The sequence below is a fragment of the Pavona decussata genome, unplaced genomic scaffold (genome assembly GCF_977016875.1).
Source record: "Pavona decussata unplaced genomic scaffold, jaPavDecu1.1 SCAFFOLD_143, whole genome shotgun sequence".
Taxonomy (NCBI): Eukaryota; Metazoa; Cnidaria; class Anthozoa; order Scleractinia; family Agariciidae; genus Pavona; species Pavona decussata.
In genome coordinates, this window is record NW_028145556.1 from 2,302,692 (window position 1) to 2,322,672 (window position 19,981).

Consider the following 19,981-nt stretch of genomic DNA (forward strand, 5'->3'; position numbering starts at 1 on the left):
ATCTTCGGACTCAAACAAATTGAGCTAATAATTTGAATAAAATGAAAACAATTGCTTGTTACATTAGTATATTTCGCACTTGGCATATGTTTACACCTTCCGTCTGATCTTATCGTTTTGTTTTTATTCCTCTTTTCTCAGAGGTACTCCTGTGTGAGCCTAATCCCTGTCGTCATGGTGGAATGTGTACAATTATTAATTCACGACAATTTTCATGTGATTGTCAACACACTGGATATGAAGGTCATCTCTGTGAAAAAGGCTTTGTGACCTTGCCTGATTTCCCAAAACTGACTTCTGATAATCCGTCAGAGATTCTTGTGTTGCAAGCTAAGCCCGACAATTCACTGACCATAAATTTCAATCCAACCACGAACTTAACCATCCAACCAAAGAAATTAACAGTAAAGCATCCAGCATCAAAAGCAGAGTTTATAGTGACCGGTCACAAGCCTGGCTTTGGAATGATGTCTTATGATCTCGAAGGGATGAACAAATATGATTTTTCTGTTCCAGAAAATAGTTTCTTATTTATCGGTCGCCATATCTCAACTCAGAAGAGTGTTTACAACAGAATTGGTTTGTTAGTGGGTGAGCTGCCCATTGGTTGCCAAATAATAGAGATGCAAAATGACCTAGCGTGCAAAATCAGGGTGGTCTTTGATTCAAACTCAAGCATTTCAGACGGTTTTGCTGTTGACACCGGACCAGTCCACATTATTGCATCTGACAACAAGACAATCCCTTTGAGTCTGGTGGGGTACAATTTTTCTTTACCTCTCCCTTCACGTGGTGAAATAATGAAAAGAGTAGTGAAATACGCAAGTGATCAGGAACTAAGTGCCCAAGGATGCTCTGATATGCGGCTTTCAGTGGAAGATTTGATGGAATTCATACAGAAAGAAGCCTTGTCTAAGTCTTTTGTAAGCTACTTTTCTGATCAATTGCCATTGTGGTTAAATGTCAAGGTTAGAGAGAACAGTGATTTCTTCGACATAAGGAACACTATGGCTAGCCTTGTTAAGGCTAGAGATGCCCATATCTTACATCCAATCTGCAAATTTCCCATTGGAAGCAACGAAGCTGTTGTCCTGTATCAACCATTGTTGAATTACAACATCTTTCTTGAGAATGAAAAACTTTCTTTGTCAAGCAAGGGCTCATGTTTTGTAATAGACATTTGTCAAACAGGAGTATTCCTGACGTTATCCCATCAAGCCACCAAGAAAGTTCGCACATTACAGCTTATGCAGGACATGGCAGATGGAGGATGGGAAGTTCTAGTCTCCTCGTTTGGTTTTACGGCTCCAAGAAGATACAGCAAGACCTTGAATGATGTGCCAAATGGTCACTTGGCTGAAGACTTTTCAGATTTTCGTTACAATTTTTGGATGCAAGGAAGTGCAAACTTCTACCTTAGCAACTCGAGTTATTCTGCTGTGAATATAAAAATGACAGGAGAGGCTTTTGCATTCGCAGATAATTTAAATACTGTGAGTATGTTTTTTCTTGAAGTTGACGTAAACCAGAGTTACGATGGATTGGGTTGAGACGGTTTGCTTGACGTCAGGCCTTAAAATCCAGGTACCTGAATTGTAAAGTCTCGCTTTGACCACCAGGTGGAGTTGTGTCCCATGTTGAACTCCTCGGCCAAACTTGCAAATAATCGACAGATCTACCTCCTGCTAGTCGTTGTTGCTATTTGACAAGGTTTGACTGCTCAGTACTACAAAGGACCTTGTATTTAAAATTCTTTTAAAAATTACGAAACAAGGATTTTTGTTCATTTAAGTGAGAGATGACTTTAAGGGTTTGGCGTTGGAAGGAAAAGGCGTTTTGGTTTATATTGATACAAATGAGACTCTGTAAGGCCAGATTAGCTCAAAGAATCATTATTTTATGTACTTCACACTTAGTGAAAATGCAGGACACTTTGTTTCTTTCGTAGGTATTGACCAGAAATTTTGCTCAGCCAATAATTTGGGTGTTCCACGGGTCAGCTGAGTTTAACATCACTGTTCAAGCCTTTGGTCAGAGAAGCACTCTTATGTTTTACTCAAGCGAAGTTGTTGGAAAAGCAAAGTTTGGAGGTAAAAATGTTCGTGAATGTTGTTTAGAAACACAAAAAAGCAAAATCAACTTCAACGGCAACAATAAGTAAAATAAAAACAAAAAATGTGGAAATAGGATCATCAAGAGGAAAAAATGTACCATACTCCAATGCTTTTCAAAGCATGTGACACCTTTGAAAAAAATGTATGTAAATGTAATATGTTTACCCACGGTGCAATTAATAGCTCCAGCAGCTTTTCCAAAGCGAAAAGACCACGCAGGGATTTTGGAAACTTAAAAATAATTGCCAAAACAAAAGCATGCAAAGAAACTTTGTATTCACGGGGGTATGCTTCTTTATTTCAAAGAACGCGATCATTCCTATAATGTGCGGTGTTTGTTGCAAAGCAAACCGAGTTTGAGTCGAAGAGTTTCTCGACATCCAAAAACCGAACCACCCAATACCATGTTTTCAGTGCACTAATTGAGTATTGATATTCATATTCATTGACGGAAAATGAACTTCATTGATAAACCTTTTAAAAATACAAATTAGCAACATGTGATGCCTTCAACTAAAAATAAGGTTGATTGTCAGGAAAAAAAATTTATATACTTATTACACAAAAATGCTTAGAAGCATCTTTTTCCTGATCGTGATAGGTAATCCTGGTTTGTCACTTGGTCTCGATGACGATTGCCGAGTATCCCAAGGATTCGTTTTTGCCCTTCAAGGATCTTCTAAACTGTTCAGTTCAAGTCCGTTGTCTAATGTTATCAGGCCCGCTGGTGGGATCAACTATTTACAAATTTACCATTCAGTATCAGGCGGTCACGTCATCTCAGCCCAGGATCGTCGTAACAACTTGAGGTCTCTGGAGTGGCAAACTAGAGATATAAAAAGACGTCTCCTTGATGTCAACATATCCGTACCCGAGCTTCAATCCGACATAAAGAGGTGGGAATCACTAGCAGAAGATATGCTTCTTACCGTCATCAAAGCTCGCCGCCTTCTCTCCACAGCCTCCGATTGGTTTCAGTTGAAGGTGCTCGTTGCAAAGCTGGATGATGACCTAGACACCATAACGAGGGCATTTGATCTTCTTACGGCGCAGTTACAACCCTACAGGAACCAAACAAATATTGTAAACGTCATCAATCGTTTCATCAGATTAAAAGGAGACCTTCCGAAAACCATCTCCCTTTCCTTTTCCAGGTCTAAGATTAAAAAAAACTTTCTAGGTTTGCGTTTCTTCTTAACTGCTCAACCGTGTCACAAGAGACTCTGTTTTCCAAAAATGAGATCAAGCGTTTGGTCCCTAAATGGTAACCAGTGTGGCATTAGTCCAGCAAGACAAAGAGGTGGTTTACTTGTTGAAGGAACATCTTTACAGTTTTCGTCTCTTTGTAGCGTTATAACATTCCCAGCAGATGGAACGTTACAAATGTTATTGCCTCGTGACGGGGAAGATGTAGTGACTACTTTTAAGAGTCTTGTCAACCTGCTTGGAATGAAGAGAAACGCAACCATAAGGATGACTGGAAATGAGTTGTCCTTCGTTGTCTGGGGGCCAGTGTTTGAAGAATTTGAAGCCCTTTTAAATGTTAAAGCTAACATTGAAAACGTTGTGGATTGGAATTCCATTGTGTTTACGGTGGAAGGAAGAATGAACAAGTCATCACATTTTTATACAGTTCTTGACAAGATGATCGAAAAAGAAACCACAAAGGCGGCGACAGAGGCTAAACGAAGATTAGTCGAATCCCAAGTTGCCTTTGATAATGCAAAAATGAAAGCAAAGTTGGTCAGTGACGTCTTAAAGTCGAGACGTGTTGTTGTAAAGGAATTGGAAGTGAAAAAGGATAGAGCTATGCAGGACCTACATGAGGCACGCTTAAAATACCACCTAGCTAAAATTTCTTTTAACAGGACGTTGCGTCTTCTTAAAAATGTCCGAAGTGTAGTTTGCGAGATACACGAGTGCAACTATACTTGTCTGAATGGCTGCTTAACCCCTGATCTTTGCCAGGATCCCGTAAATATAACTTATCTAGAGCGGTATTGTAACATTGTGGAAAAACCTGTAACAGTCGAAGCTGTACAGCAGGCGACTGAGAAACGCAGTTTTGTCGTTCAGACGTATAAAACCGTGTACACTGGCGACTGCAGGTCTGAAGGCTTTTGGACTCTTTTGGGTGAGAAAATATTTGGCTGTTCCAATACTTACGAAAGAGTGGCAGGTGAAGTCCAAATGGTGGAATACGACCACAAATTTTTCGAAGTGAAAGCAGTTGAGCAGATAATTAAAGAGGTTAAGTGCACTGGTCATACAGAAAAGACAAAGCCTGGTGGATATGGTCCTCCTTACCAATGCTGCAAACATTATGGATGCCAAACCAAAGTTATAGATCCTCAATGTATCACAGACAACGACAAATGTCTGGTGTCAATGACGGAGCTTAAATATAAAATAAACGCAATGAATGAAACTTTGCAGCGGGAGTTCATGTCTTTGCGAAATTCTGTTGATAACGTCACGAAAGCAACCTTTTCTTACGAGAAAGCAAGAATTCGCCATCAGAGTGCAGTCACACGGTTTCAACAGGTAGAAGCACATATGAAACAGCAACTGTCAGCAGTGGAAGTAACCGAGGAGTCCAAGATTTATGTTCGACGAATTGTGGACTTTGGTTTAAGAATAGCACAGGCAATGAACTCCTCGGGCGGCAACAAAGTAGTAGATCTTGGCGAAATGCATTTCTCCGTTCCCGTGGCATCAGGAAGCACCAGAAAGATTGTGGTTGAAGGTAAAGCAAGCACAGTTAGTGGACAACAAGCGCATGTCAGCTTCCTTGTTGATTTCGACAAACTTGACCGTTCCGTTAGTTCGGCTTCGAAGACCATCATTGCCAAATTATTTATGGACAAACATTCAAGACGAAAACGGTCAACAGCTAAAGATTCAGTGAATTCTACGCATTCTCCATATTCGAGTCTTATGGATTACCCATACGCATGCTTGTTTATGAACAAAACGCACTTATACTTCAGCAGCATCCTGAAATCAATGCGCGATCTTATTTCCTCGGTCAAAGGATTAAACTTAAATCTATCGTCTGGACTGCATGACCTTGAGCGGCCATACCAATCCGTGAACCTTAGCAGTTCGATATCGAATGCCTCGCGATCGATCAATAATAGTGCTGCATATATTAACGGCTCTTTTAAAACGGAATTCTTGGAAATGGTACAGATCCTCAAAGACGAAAACATTATGTTGACCAATGATTCCTCCCAATCTTGGAATGAATCTACCGAGGCCTGGAGAGCGTTTTTGGAGCTTTTTACTTTCGCTAATGGATTCTCAGAGTGCTCTGGTACACAAGATTGCATCGAATACTTCTTTGAAGGAGGAAAGGAATTTTACGAGTTTGAAGACAGCTCCAGGGCACTTGAGATTAAAGACGCCCTTAATCATCTCAGACGAGTGATGAAGTCATTAACTACTGAAGCCTTGACCATGCTGGAAACCGAGCAAGCTCTTAATCGTGCAGCTTCCCTGTTGAACAAAACGCGCGACTACTCCGTTTTGTGTGGAGGAATACCACGCATAACATCTTCGTCTCAGGGAGAAACTGTTCTTTTTCCTGGGGACATTTTGTCACTGGACTGTAGTGCTGAAAACGAGACAGGATTACGGTATGCCTGGAAAAGAAATGATGAGCTCATCAGAGAACAGTCAAAAGTTGGAACGTTCTATGTGGGTGACGTTACCAAAGATAACGAAGGTACTTACGTTTGTGTGGTATCTAACAACAAAGGCAGTACACTCTCCAATGTGACTATTGTCAAAGTTCGTAGCAAGCCAAAAGTTAGTCAACATCCCATGTCACAAAGGGTGGTATTTAGAAGTCAAATTCCTGCTGTGTTCATCTGCAATGCAACAGCCGAGCCATCGCCTACTTTTCAGTGGTTCTTTCAATCCAAAAACTTACCCGCTGTCAAAAGCAACGAAACCAGGCCTGTGTTGTATATAGCTTACCCACATCTTCACCAGGAAGGATATTACTATTGTGAGGCATCTAACGAGTATGGAGCAGTGGTCAGTCGAAGAGCTCGACTGGACGTGTTAAATTACACTATTGGTCTTCCAAGGTTGCTAGTCGCCTTCAATCTGACCACACACTGTTGGCTAACTTCGAATAACTCCAACGGCTCTGTGCACGATCCACTTCTCTGCGCCTTGGAATCCGCAGACGTATTACCATCATCACTTGACAAGAATCTGACGGACAACTTTCTTCGTTCACTAGCAACGTCGCTCAACGTCTCAGTAGAGTTTATCTCCGAACTAAGCTACGATTCAGGGAATACTTCAAAGTCTTCTGCAGCATTCGTAGTGGACATCAATAACAAGCCCTGGAGGGATGACAATTTTTCTTCCTATACAGAAATCGCAGAAGCAATTTCTAGTGCGGAAACCTACCTGCTTAGGAAACTTGAACAGTTCAACTCAGATGTGTTCAACAAGACGTTTAATGTGTCATGGAACAACATCACTCTCGTTGGAGAACCTGGAAGCGTCCTTGTCTACCGATTATTACCAGAATGTCCCGACGGACAGTCCCTCGCTGGAAATGGATTTATTTGCGGTAAGTGCTACAGATTAATAACTAAACAACTCGAATTAAATCTAGTTGGAGATCACAGTATTAGCATAACTGGCGAAAATAATCAATCTCAAATTAAAGTGCTTTGGAGTGTAAGGTTGGCCGTTCGAGAATCTTGTTTTTAACAGCTAACATATATTTTCTGTACCTTATAGCAAACTGTCCTCCTGGTTTATACTACAGTGCAAAGAACGACACATGTGTTGAATGTCCCCTTGGCACATACCAACCCGTACAAGGTCAAACAGAATGCATTTACTGTGGCAAAAACCTCACTACTTCCTCGAATGGAACTTTGGAAGAATCCGATTGCATCGGTAATGTGAATGAAGTGATGGTTTTAACTCTATTGTTTGAAGCGAGGTAGCCTGCGTGACAGGCACTGGAGATGAAGGAAGAGGGAATGCGATTGACGCTTGCGTCTCATTGTGGTGCTCGTGGACCTTGAAATCCCCTTCTCTCTCACCTCTACGTGCCTTTCGTGCAGGCTAGACTCTAGGTCATATTGAATGGTTAAAACAAAGAATGTTGTGAACGCCGTATGAAAAGATTACTTACTAATCCGCTTTCCATCAGTGAACTTATACTCAGTTTTATAGGGGCGCTGTCACGGAGATTTCTCTGTGTTTTGGTCAAACTGTTTAAATATTTCACAAGCTCCCTTTTCTCTAGCATCAAATAACTCTTAGAGCACGGCGAATAAAATATCAAGCGATTCCTCCTGAGAAGAGAATACTATAAACAGTTTTTAGTGATTTCTCCTAAATTCACAGGAAGAACTTATTGGCCATTTTTTTCAAGTTGTAATCCCTTTCAATCCTGGCCAAGCATAGTAGTCGGGTTAAATTACCAAACCGAACCATTGACGATTCCGTAAACACAAACATGTTTGGAACATCACAAAATAGGTGACAAAGGTCTTTTAGACATGTACGAGATGATCAGTTCGTTTAAAAGATTCTATGTTTTGAAGTGTAAATTTTATAAAGTAAAAGCAGGGTTTGGGAGTTCCTATCCAAATCAAACATTCCTAAAGAAAAGATACAAAAAGCCGAATAAGGACGGGATATTTTTTAGTACGGTACAGATGACTAACCGAAAAGGCAATTTTGATTACTTTTCATTATTTTAATTCCCAAAACTATATATTAGACAAAATTGATCAATGGCAGAAAAACAGCCTTTAATTTCTCTTAGTAGAGATCCTTCAGCAGGGTCTTCAAATCACCAACCAAAATAGTTTAGCGAAAATTAGCAATAATTTCTTCAGAAAGACCTATTTTTTCACCAACACCTTTCAAGGGGATGACGACAAGGCCAACTAACACAACCGATACAAACCCAATTCACAAAAGAGCTTCGTATGTTGACGAGAACTCATCGCAGTATTGATAGCTTGTTGTGTCTTATATTCTCACAGCTGACTGCCCGCCTGGTTCACACAGTAACAGCAACAGAACATGCCTGTTGTGTCCGCTTGGGAGTTACCAACCTTCTCGAGGGCAGATAGCGTGCATGTCTTGCGGCGCAAATCGCACTACCACTTCCAATGGAACTGTGGATAAAGAGCAGTGTATAAGTAAGTCTATATAACAAATGTAAATCTAACTTTAACAAAATTCTAGGCATCTTTATTGTGATAACAGTATAAATGTAAATATACGCAACATATTTTGAACTGCGGATGAAAGATCAAATGGAAGAAAGATCTTCGCAGTTACTACGCAGCTTAAGCAGTTGCGAAAAGAAAGCCTTAAACAATTTCAGGCCCTCTTTTCGCAAGTGCTTAAGTTGCGTAGTAACTGCGAGGATTTTTCTTCTATTTGTGAAAATAGTATGTTTTTATAAGCCACTTTTCAAAGGAATACTTGCGAATGGTTGGTCAGATCGACTTCACTATACCCCCATTTTGTTGACGCCGTTGGTCACGCTCAGGCTTAATGGTTATAACGCAAGTAGCCCTCCTCACGGTTGCGCGTGAAAACATTTTTCCTGCTGTGTATCATCGAATTATTATGCAGGAAAATGCAATCGCGGAGCGCTAAAAGCAGTTCTTACTGTTCTTTGAAATCCACAAGTGCTCATATAACTCGACAGTGCATACGCTCGATTTCGTTTGGTACTTTACAGTTTAAATTGTTGTGAAATGGGAGAAGTTGCTAACAAAACCTACAGTTGATACCTCGTGTTATCAGAGCTGCCTCCCTTATACGTCTTCCCGATGTTCGATTTTTGGTAGAATTATAGGGTCATATTCATAAGTCGTTTTACTCAAACGTTTTTGAATGGCGTTTGACTTAAGCGATACGAGATGGGATCGCTAATGGCCAATTTCCAACAAGAAGGAATGGGGGCATGGCTCCATAAAAGACCTTTGAATAGTTTTTATAGTTTGTAGTATTACAATTTCGTTCTTATCTCACTCGACTCTTGATTGATATTTTAATTACACAGAGATTGAAGCACCGACAACTTACCGTCAAACTACAGAGGAACAGCATTCCACAATCACTGCCTCTTCACCTGCATCACCATTGAGAACTCTTGAAATAAAGGTATGCCTTATCCATTATGTTCTCTTGCGTACATTACTGAAGCGTTTTTCTCGAGTCACTCTTCCTTGTTTTCGAGTCACCCGGCAACTGATCAATGGGAGGTGCAATGTTTCCGTCGTTATCATCGCAAACAACTTTGCATTTTGTAAACAACGCCGACCACTGCTGAAATAGCTAGCGCTAGGTTGCACAAGTGTTTAATCGAAATGAAATCCCCAGTGGAACAAAAAATTCCCTAGGCTCGATTTCCGCGGCTCTCTCGAGTCCGGTCTTTGTTCCTCCTCGGGGGAGGAGCGCGGGCTCGTTTCCCGAACAGCGGCTGGAAATCGAGCCTAAATATTCCCGGGATTTCCAAATTTCCAGGAAAAGGGACAACCTCCAGAGGTTGTCCAAAATTTTCAAAACGACCCTTTTGAAAATTTCCGTACCATTTGATTCTGTACCGGAATTTCCGGTAATTTTGGTTGAATGGATCTTGCCCTGAAGGTAATTTGGCCACCGAAAGGAGATTCGGGAGCTGGTGTTTCGAGGGTTCGCCCTTCGTCAGAGCGAATCTAGGAATCCAGGAATCTGCTCTGGTTTAACGCTCGAACCCAACTCTGGAATCTCTTTTCTGTTGTCCCAATTACCTTACCAACTCTGCTATGAAACCAAATATTAATTTTTTGGTCGGGAATGTTTGAACACTATTGCTGTCCCCATTTCAAAGTTAGCAGTCTTGAGATAATGGATAGGTTTGGTATACTCAGAGAGGAATGCATCCTGATTCGCTTTACTTTATCTCTTTAAATAAAAATTGTCCATATTATTATAATTATTAGGGACTTTAAGAAACCATAACGGTAACGCCAACAAAAACGTCGCTTGAAAATATACGTTCGCGTTACTCGTACCACTTCGTGATTATTCCAATTCGTTCAACTTGTACAATGTGGTCAAACTATCCAGTAACAGAACAGGTGGAAACGGCGTTCAAGTTAAGAGAGCGATTAAAAAAATTACCGTCATGTGCTCACGTTCTCCACAAAACTTTGAATTTGGTTCTTTCACGTTCTTGTTTGGTCGAGCAAGGTGGAGAAAAGAACGAAAATTTATAACGCACTAGCAGGACCTTTGTTTCTCGCATTATATCCTATTGTTTTGTGACGTTCTAAATGCTGTCGCCGTAGCAGCTTCTTATAAACTCTCTATTCTCTTATCTACCGTAGGAGCAAACCGTTTGAAGTAGTCAGGAATTACCTAGATTTGTGATTGACCTACAGTAGCTCTTAAAGCTAATTTACACGTACCAATTTATCGGTCCGATTCAGGTTCAGTCCGGCGCATGGGCCAATTTACAGTCATGTTTAACAATTTTTTGGCCGATTTTCTTTTTCTGCTGGTGAAGCGCGGGGTAAAAATCGGTAGCACCGTCACAGATTTCAATAAATCGGGCCGATTTTCATCCGCTCAGTCATTTTCTTTGTCAAATTGGCCTGATTAATATCGGTACGTGTAAATTAGCTTTTAATAACAATTGTTAGAAGATACATCCATGTATTGAGTGCCCGGTATTAATGCCGTGTATCAGTGAGAACTCAGAACATAGTTCGAATTTGACTCACTATATATAATCTACGCCGTTCTACGCCACTTTTGCAATAAAACTGTGCCGATGGCTCTAGCTTCTCATTGATAAGAAATGATAAGAAAATGTTTTTCTTTGCAAACCTCAGTAGTAGAGGGCACACCAGTTAGCCCAGATTTTTGCGGGGGAATAAATTAACGTTGATGACGTCATCGCCTATTTTCTTGACCTCATGAATAAAATAAGGTGGATTTTCATTAACGTTACATTAATTATAGGATGACGTCATGTTTTATTTTAGCCATACCAACGGGTTATTAACCGGTTCGACAGGTTAATCATTAATGTCACCCTCTATTTTTATCTTATGGCAGTCATGGTCGGTATGATCGGTTTAACAGGTTTTTAGAATTAATTTTTGGATACATGACAACATTTGGTACACACATACATACATACAAACATGCATACATACAACATACATACATTTCCGAGTTTTCGGGAAAATTTAGAATAATCGAATGAAACGATGACAAGGCAATATTTTACTTTAAGTGTATTTATCCAAAACCAATCAATACACCTTACATGAACAGTTTTTATTTTAATTTTCTATTAACCTCTCCAAATGAAGTTCTAAGAAGACTCCCGAATGCAGATTCTTTAGCTAAGAAATTGTAGATCTGGAGCTTGCGACTGGCCAAAGGGCTTTCGCCTTTCATGGAGCAAAAATCTACAATAATTTATTGAGGCATATCAAAGACACGGAAAGTCTTGGCATTTTTAAAAAGAGACTTTTGAAGAATCTTTTTAATTCATATATTTTTTTATTATTGACCTTGACACGTTTCCCAGTCTCTTTTTAACATATTTACAATGAATAAAATGCTCTATAGTACATTTGTTATTTTTAATGCTCGGCTTCTATGAAAAACAGTTTCTGATAGACACGGATTGGAACCCCGAGGGCAAATAAGATATCATTGCTCAATTTTAATGATATTTAGCTGCACAGCTCTCCCCTTCGCCTCTCTACTAAGAGTTTCTTCTTTTATCATTTTCAGCTTTTTTTGAAAGGCAAGTTACTTTCTTCAGACGTGAATAACAAGGAAACAATTCTAAATCTGGTGGTGGAAGAAGTATCCAGGTTTTTAAGTGTAAGCATATATTGGATGATCCTAAAATTAGCAAATAAAGAAGTCTCGACTGTGTTCTGTTCTGTTATAAAGCACGCCGGAAGCGGCTACTTCTCTCCCTACTTCTTGGGTGCTCTAGCCGCTTCCTAAGTACTTTACAACAGAACAGAGCATAGTCGAGGTTTCTTTATTTGTTTTATGATAAAGAATTCTTTTATTTCCCCCCGCATTTAAGCTCATTTTCAAAACCAACTTCATTTTCCGAACGAGCAGATCTGGCGTCAGCGTGCATCTGTACTCTGATAAAGCACGCTAAAATAAGCCAATCACAATCCTTGTTAGAATTTTTCAAATGATTTGATTGGTTGAACAACACGAAAGCTGTCAGATATGTCGAAACAAGGCATTAAAGTTTACAAGCTTTGCTTAGTTCGAATGTAACGCCAGTAGCGTCAGCGCTTCTTCAGATTTCCAATTTAAAAATCAGGATGGAAATGTAAAATGTTCATTGAAATCCGGTGGATTTTTGGCTCATGAAAACCTGGACGTCATCAACATGGCAATTCGAAAACAGACTTTTTTACAGCGGTTACCAATGACACGCGACTTATCGCCTTCAAAAGACTCCGATAAAGTTGCGTTTTAGTGGATGTCAATCATAGAAAAGCCGTTGAAATTATTTTGAATTCTGAGACCATTTCGAGGCAACAGAACCAAGAAATTGACAGTTTTATCCGCTGACGGATGGTAAACTTTACGAAAGTTGATTTCCAAGCCAGATTATCTAAAAAAAATGGGCATTGTTTAGACGAAGCCGTTTATTTTTTATGAAGCATTTGAAATCGCTACAACTGATAATAAGTCAGCGATGCGTGCAAGTGAGTAAATTATCGCGTGAAGTGAAAATTCAAAGTTTTAATTCAAAAATACCTTTTATTTGCGCTTGATCTGGCTCGAGAATCAATTTAAATAAAGTTTACCTTCTCTTAGCGAGGTAAAATTCTTAGTTTCTTGCCAGGTTACCTTGGAATCTTGTCAGAATTCAAAATAGTTTCAACGGCTTTTGTTTGATTGACGTCCACCAAAACGCAACTTTATCCGACTCTTTTGAATGATGTAGGTCGCGTATTATTGGTAACCGCTGTAAAGCTTGCGGCCGGTAATAAACCAACTGCTCCGCTGTGTTTTGTGAATGAACAACAGTCCGGAACTCGCGGGAGCAAGAGGAGTGCTCGAACTGTTGACACCGTTAGGAAAACTGGGCTGCTATGACTGCTGTGGCCTCCCACTCAATGCTCGGGAGAGGATATCTGAACAAGCTGTTAGTTGTTCACTCGAAGGGCGAGCGTTGTAATTTCTGAGGCCTGCTTCACTGCGGTGAGTGGAGGTGGCCATGATGCGGCGTGATAGAACTTGCACCAAACATGTAAGGATCTTGTAAGCTCATATATCTGTGTATTCGCTATCTGATTAAATTTTCAGTTTTCTCAATTTTTTGTTTGATCTTTTTGTACAAAAATATAGCTAACGGACGTTTACGGGATCTTTTAACGCTGTTTTTCAGCATTTTTACGTCTTTCGTTCTAAAACTTGAGCTGTCCATTTTATGCTATCTTTGGTGTTTATCGTCTCTGCCTTCGATTAATTTCGACAATTTCGCGGTTGACATGTTTGCAAATCTCTGTTTGTTTATATTTCTACTTGGCTCTGTGTTTTAGTCGCTAACTTTTTCGAAAACGTCTCTTTCAATCACCGTGTTATTTGTACCGTTTTTTACCTCGTATGCCCACAGGATGGTCTGTGTCCATTGAAGCTAAGGGCTCGTTACGTTTTCTAGGTTATAAAAGACTACAAATAAATAAAGAAATAAAACCGAGAGAGAAGTCTAGGAATTTCACAAACGGTCTGATGGCGTGTCACCGTTGATCTGTGCATCTGTTTCAACCGTTATATCGAAAATGCAAATATCACTGCTCCACATTGATATCAATGAGTTCATTTGTGCCATTAAATTAACAGAGGTCATTTTAGTGTACTTGTGCTCCAAGTCAAGTTAAGTTTAAAAATTCAAAAATTTAGCAAAAAAAAGAAAGACTGGCTTGCAGGTAGCGAGGGCTAATCTAGGCGGGCCAGGCTTACAACTGTTCAAGGATAAAATAAACATTATGACAGAAAAAATGCAGCTTGGTGTTACGAATTAGGGCATGAATTTATGACTGCAGGGAAGCCCCCCACTAGCCTTTCTAAGGGTCTTTAGCCCCTTCCGAGCTTCAGTCCCTAAGAGTACCCCAGCACAAATAAAAAGGTTAAAGATAGTAAACACAATCATTTTCCTTTTCTGCAGACTGTCGTTCTTACTGAGAAGAAATCTGAGATAATTATTATCCACTATGGAGCAAAGGTGAGTGGTAGAACCAAGCAATGATTAGATTTTTTTTTTTTTTTTGGTTAGAAATAACAACATGATAAGTTTTTGCATCAAACGGGAATCTACTGTAGCACGGATTTTTTTTCCCGAGTTTCCATTTGATGCAAAAACTTGTCACGTTGTTATTATTTTTAGTAGGAGAGATATTGTTTGGATAACTTTTGGGTGGTTTATTAATTGCTGCAGGTCGTCCTCTTCGTAAATGCTGCCGACGTTGACAAAGACCGCTTACATTCTCTCTTGAGCAAAGGGATTGAAATAGAATATCGTGGAAGAAAGGTAAAGAAAGGTATTCCCGTTCCTGTTCTGCGTACTGCATTCTTCTTGTTCCTAATGTAAGCCCTCTTATACCAAGGTATACTAATAGGATGTTTGACTGTCGTTCGAGCATCGGTCTTTCAACACTCATCTGTGTGGCTGGTCGGTTGGTTCGACCTCTGGTCGCATTCATCGACTTGTGTTCATACATTTATCAAGTTGTGTCCATACATGGGGCATTGCATTGTAGGTGATAAAAAAAATTATGGCGACCAACCTTGCTATGGGTTGACGTCCAGTGAGTCTAACCGGGTAAAGAGCAATGAACACACCTCTAGGTAAATGCTTGGTAATCGTAGTTGTATAATAGTACGCAAACCGATGACAAATAAGCCTCTAGGTTACCAGCTACAAATGTACGCCTTGGACGCCTTCAATAGCTAAGAAGAAAATTCACCCTTGCTTAGTAAACTGAATCTAGTCCTTTGCTCGTAAAGAAGATAAAAAATCTATCTCCAGTTGTATTATGGTGTAGAGCACGTATTCTGGTTGATATCGCATCCACTGGGTGACGAGAATGATACAGAGAAAAGCTGTCAATTTTACAATCTTTCATTCTTTGTCATAACCTTACGATATATGTCAAGGGTCTAGCTTTAAACTATACCTCTTTTATTAGTCTATCTTGAGATATTTTCAGCTTGCATTTAATGGCCGACGTGTTATTTTTTTTATTATTTTTTTTTTTTGAAGATGCGTTTTACTGGATTAATTACAACTCTGTCTCCTACAACGGCTTCTGCTTCAGCCAAAGATGAAGGCAACATAAAGAGGCAAGAGGCTGAAAGAATGCTATGGAAACTACCCACCATCATAGGTGGATCAACTCTACTAGTCCTTAGTAAGGAGCATACTTTATGATTATTGCTAAGCTGTGTAAAGTTTTGTGTAGTAGTAGCATTAGTAGCCTTAAATTTCCGACGCTTAACAGTCTTGGCAAAGCTGAAGTATGCATTACTTTATTTAAAAGACTTTTTTGTTGTTATTGTGAAAAAGAACGTGATTTGACGGTTGCTAATTCGAACTTTAATGTATGCACACTGACATTACTTCTCAGGAATATTTAATTAAGCTTCCCATTGGTGATAGTGAATTTTCTTTTGTTATTGAAACTATTGTATTTTCGTTTGAATTTAAGTTTAAATAGCTTATGCTGTTGTATTTTTTTAGTGTGTAACTGTAACCCTCGGTGATAGACGAAAAGGGTTGTTTAGCGTTGCGAAAATTAATATTTTTAAAACCCAACTCTACATTGAAAGTCAGCGTATTTCCCCGCATTTTTATCTAGTTATAGGTATCGTGGGTGGAGTCATTTGTTGTAAAAGAAGAGAGGCCAAGAGATCCGAGCCATGCGTTGCTTCAACAGAGGCGCCTTGGATTAATAATCCCGCGTACGAACCCCTCATTGGAAAGACGCAATTGATTGCGGCACATGCTGGTGATTCAGAGATGCCGAAAGAGACGCACACCAAACTTACGTCCAAAAACTCTAACGGAAATGTCTATCAATCTATTGATCGCGGGAAGGAAGAAGACCCGACTGGACGAATGCACGAGTACATTGAGATGAAAGACAAGAGCGCGATTAGATTATGATTGTGTGGTGATACCAGGAGAAGGACATTTTGGCATCACAAACCTATCCTGTGACTGTTAAGTTTGTTTTCTTCCAGTTTACTGCCTGATTTTTTTAGAAATCAGTCTACTGACATCCTGTTGCATAATTGACTGGCATCGTACTGACATCGAGGTCTAGTTTGTTTTACCTCAAGGCAACTTTTTATCACCGTAATAAGTTTTCCTAATTTTTGCGACTATTTTGGTAATAAGAGAGCATTTCGAAATACAATTAGTAATGAAAATAAGCAAAGACGAAGCGTCGGATATTTTAGCTTATTTTTATTAGTAAATGTATTTTGGTAATCACGAAAAATACAGTACAAGAATAATTTCTGCACTATTTTGTAGGTTGCCTAATCAAACAAGACCCGTTTTCAATTTTGTATGCTCGTTAGCTAAGTCTTCCCTTAGTCCATAGGACAATATCCGCGAAATACTTGAACATTCGCAATAAACGGGGTTTTTTAGGCTTTGGGCGACAAGTTTCGGTTCGATCGGCAATATAGCTTTTGTGTAGATGGCAACCAATGTGGTATACGAATTTTTTGGTCTTCGTTTTCTAGATGGGGAACATTGTAACGTCAAAGTCAGAGGTGGCGCTTCGCCGTAAATGTACAGTTGCCATTTTTCTCATGTTTGCTATTCATGCTAAATTTGCTATTATAGAAAAGCTGTTAAGCTGATATTTGGTAGTTATAGAGTTTTGGGGAATTAAATATCTTTACAGACTTAATAGAGAAGAGGTCTGCTAAACATCGACCGTTGATAGATTTTTTTGGATACAGCTAAACGTTGTTGGATCAAAGTTAAGCTGTAAGACATGACATCAAGATTCTGTGGATTTTTATGAATAAGTTCATCAAATAAAATCAGCCTTGCCTCGTCCGTCCAGCGAAGATATACCTTGGCGAGCCATTTGGATGAAAGAAATGTTAGGAAATCAAAAGGATGAGGCGGCAGCCTCTTTGAAGATGTCTTTGAGCTTTAAACTTTGATCCGACAACGTTAATTGAAATAGCTGTATACAGCAAAGTCCAGATGTTTCTAGTTGGCGAGAAGTCCAGCTTATCGAGGCTTATAACCCACCGATTAATTACTGTACGCTCTCATTAGACGAAACATGTTGCGAGCTACGAACTCGGACGTTGGTTACCTCACGATATTAAACAGTCGTCTGATTTGATATTCATCGCCGAATACGATTTTTTTGTCGTGGAGAAAACACAAAGAAAAAACGACACATTTTAGGTCTTAGCTCAATGAAACTGAGTAAACTTGCATTTTTAATATTTGCTGGCCATTATGCCTGCGATCATCTCTGTTAATTTGTATTTTCCACTGTAGAGCGCGCGTGTTGTCGTTATTAATTGGAGGGTTATAAAATTAAATAAATAAATAAATAAATAAATAAATAAATAAATATATAAGTAAACCCTTTTCTGGATAATGCTCAAAATCTCACAGTTTTACATCGAAGCTTCGTTCCTCGGCCAAATGTCCATTTTTCGAACAATCCTTCAGCTTTGGGCACTATTATCGGATGTACCAGGCGCGTGAAGCGGTTTTTATTCGCAAATTAGCCTACTTTGCCAGCAAAATGTCAGCGTTGACAAAGAACATGGAAATTACGTAATCAGTCCTGTATTACCAACCATGATCATGGATTTCTTCAAAGCGCAGGAACCCGTTCGAATGTAGTAAAAAAAAAATAACGAGGCCCTTGAATGGTATGAAGAGTAAAAGGCACTACTAAACACTTACTTTTCATAAAAAGGAAGAAAAATCCTAATTCATGGAAACCGTCTCCGTGAAACTCTTTTTGCTATGAAGAATGAACTTGTTGCTAGATAAATTATAGCAAATATCACAAGGGTCAGTTGAACGTTTCAAATCAGCGTAGGCAAATTGTTCTCCCCACTAAAACCCCCATCAAGGCTGAATAGTTAATAGTATAATCTAAATAGGGATTTAGCAGCAGGTTTGAAGACCCCCCTTTCACACGGGTCAGGACCCAAGCTTGCAAACTCATGTAAACAAATACAAGTTGACGAGTGTGTACATGATTTGCCAATTATTGCCAACTCGCGTAGTCTGCAAAATTTAGTTTGCCGAGGCCAGGAGGCGCACTTATTTTAAAAATGGAATTAATTTTAATAATTGTCTAGTTTGGAGGCACATGTGCTAGCCGCTTTGAATATTTTGTTATAACTTAATAAAGGTGCTGGGTAAACAACTACCGTCGTTTTGCTGAGTTTAGACTTGAAACCATAAACAGGCAATTGGTGATCGAGATAAACATAGCTGTAATGGAAAAAATGAATTGTTCAACATTCCTTGTAATTAGTTTGTAAACGTTGAATGAAGAGATCAGTATTGTTGGGATGAAGGATTGTCGCTCAATTGCTTTCAGTGCCAAGGTCCAATTTGTTGAAAGGTATGGTTTAGCGTGAAGTTAATATTGGGTGTGTGTCATTTTGTTTTGGTTTAGAAAAAATGTCTGGTTTGTCAGGTACTGACTATATTAAGAAAGAATTCAGTCGCAGATCAACAATTTTTTCTTGTAAATGGTTTGAACCCAGGGGTCATGTCATAAGTACGTAAATTATGATCATCCGGGTGAGTGTAGTCCTGAGAAGGACTGTTTGTGGTGACTTTGACTGACGTTTCGACAACCTGAGCGGAAGTCATCTTCAGAGTCAAGTGAATTGTAGAACGTCAGTAGGTGGTATATACGTCTCTGGTTGTTAACCTGATTGGTCAACGAAGTCCAGATGTTATTGGTCGTTTGTCAGTACGGCCGTGATGTTATTGGCTGTGAAGACTGTAAAAAGTGATTGGTGCGTTTCGATCCGTCTTTTGTTAGTCAAAAGTCCGTGGGTCTATTGTTAGTAAAATGTCTACTGTTTGTCTGTTTCGTTGTTGTTGTCAATAAGTCGTTTGTATGGTGCAGGTAGTTGTAGGCAACGGTTGAGTGGCGTTTGTTCTAAGTTAGTAAACCAGCTTTTCAGAGTGAGTCGTTGATAGTAATTTGTACTGTAGGTAATGCACTTGGCAGAGTCCCAGTCGATTCTGTGGTTCGTTTTCTTGCTAGTGAAAAAATATTAGGCCATAGATATATGAAGCGCATAACTACATTTTGATTTTTCATTGTTTTACGAAAGACACTATACTCTAAAAAAGACTCGTACCCAGATCTTCACTTTTCGGGAGAGACATCTGCTAAAATCTGTCTACATGTGTCAGGAATATGACACATAGCACAACTGCGCATGCTCAACTTTTGCGGTAAAAAAAAAAACTTTCAAAAAACTTGAAGCAGAGACAATACTACGGAATTTTTTTTGTTTTAGAACTTGTCGCAGCTTAATGAAACGTCAAGTTTAAATCGATACAAGAAATCACTTTCACAGGAGGACAGAAGTGTCAAGTTAGATTTGTCTACGCGCGTGCAAACGGCAAAGATATGAAAAATCGTGCACACGTGCCAGTTTCATTGGCTCATCAGATTGAAGAATGTGACCGATTTTATCAACAAGGCCACATTTGTTCAAAGGGCGGATAACTTTATCCAGTGGATAAGTCGCTATCCAGCGGATGAAATGTACTCCACCCAATACATTTTATTCGCTGGAAA

General features: G+C 39.4%; 2 protein-coding genes across 6 annotated transcripts in view; one reads left to right on the forward strand and one right to left on the reverse strand.

Annotated features, from left to right (window-relative positions):
* LOC146466562 (uncharacterized) overlaps nucleotides 1–18,580 on the forward strand; it is a 145,970-nt gene extending 127,390 nt beyond the window's left edge. For all 5 annotated transcript variants that reach the window (XM_085127238.1, XM_085127237.1, XM_085127240.1 and 2 more), the window contains 11 exons: nucleotides 142–1,493; nucleotides 1,949–2,090; nucleotides 2,716–6,705; nucleotides 6,879–7,040; nucleotides 8,144–8,302; nucleotides 9,178–9,278; nucleotides 11,910–12,002; nucleotides 14,326–14,382; nucleotides 14,596–14,688; nucleotides 15,421–15,568; nucleotides 16,016–18,580. In XM_085127238.1, coding sequence (XP_084983364.1) covers nucleotides 142–1,493; nucleotides 1,949–2,090; nucleotides 2,716–6,705; nucleotides 6,879–7,040; nucleotides 8,144–8,302; nucleotides 9,178–9,278; nucleotides 11,910–12,002; nucleotides 14,326–14,382; nucleotides 14,596–14,688; nucleotides 15,421–15,568; nucleotides 16,016–16,323 — 6,605 coding nt within the window. In that variant the 3' untranslated portion in view covers nucleotides 16,324–18,580. The remainder of the gene's footprint in view (nucleotides 1–141; nucleotides 1,494–1,948; nucleotides 2,091–2,715; nucleotides 6,706–6,878; nucleotides 7,041–8,143; nucleotides 8,303–9,177; nucleotides 9,279–11,909; nucleotides 12,003–14,325; nucleotides 14,383–14,595; nucleotides 14,689–15,420; nucleotides 15,569–16,015) is intronic.
* The window catches only part of LOC146466561 (uncharacterized), a 187,374-nt gene that overhangs the window by 143,156 nt on the left and 24,237 nt on the right, over nucleotides 1–19,981 (reverse strand). The window lies entirely within an intron of this gene.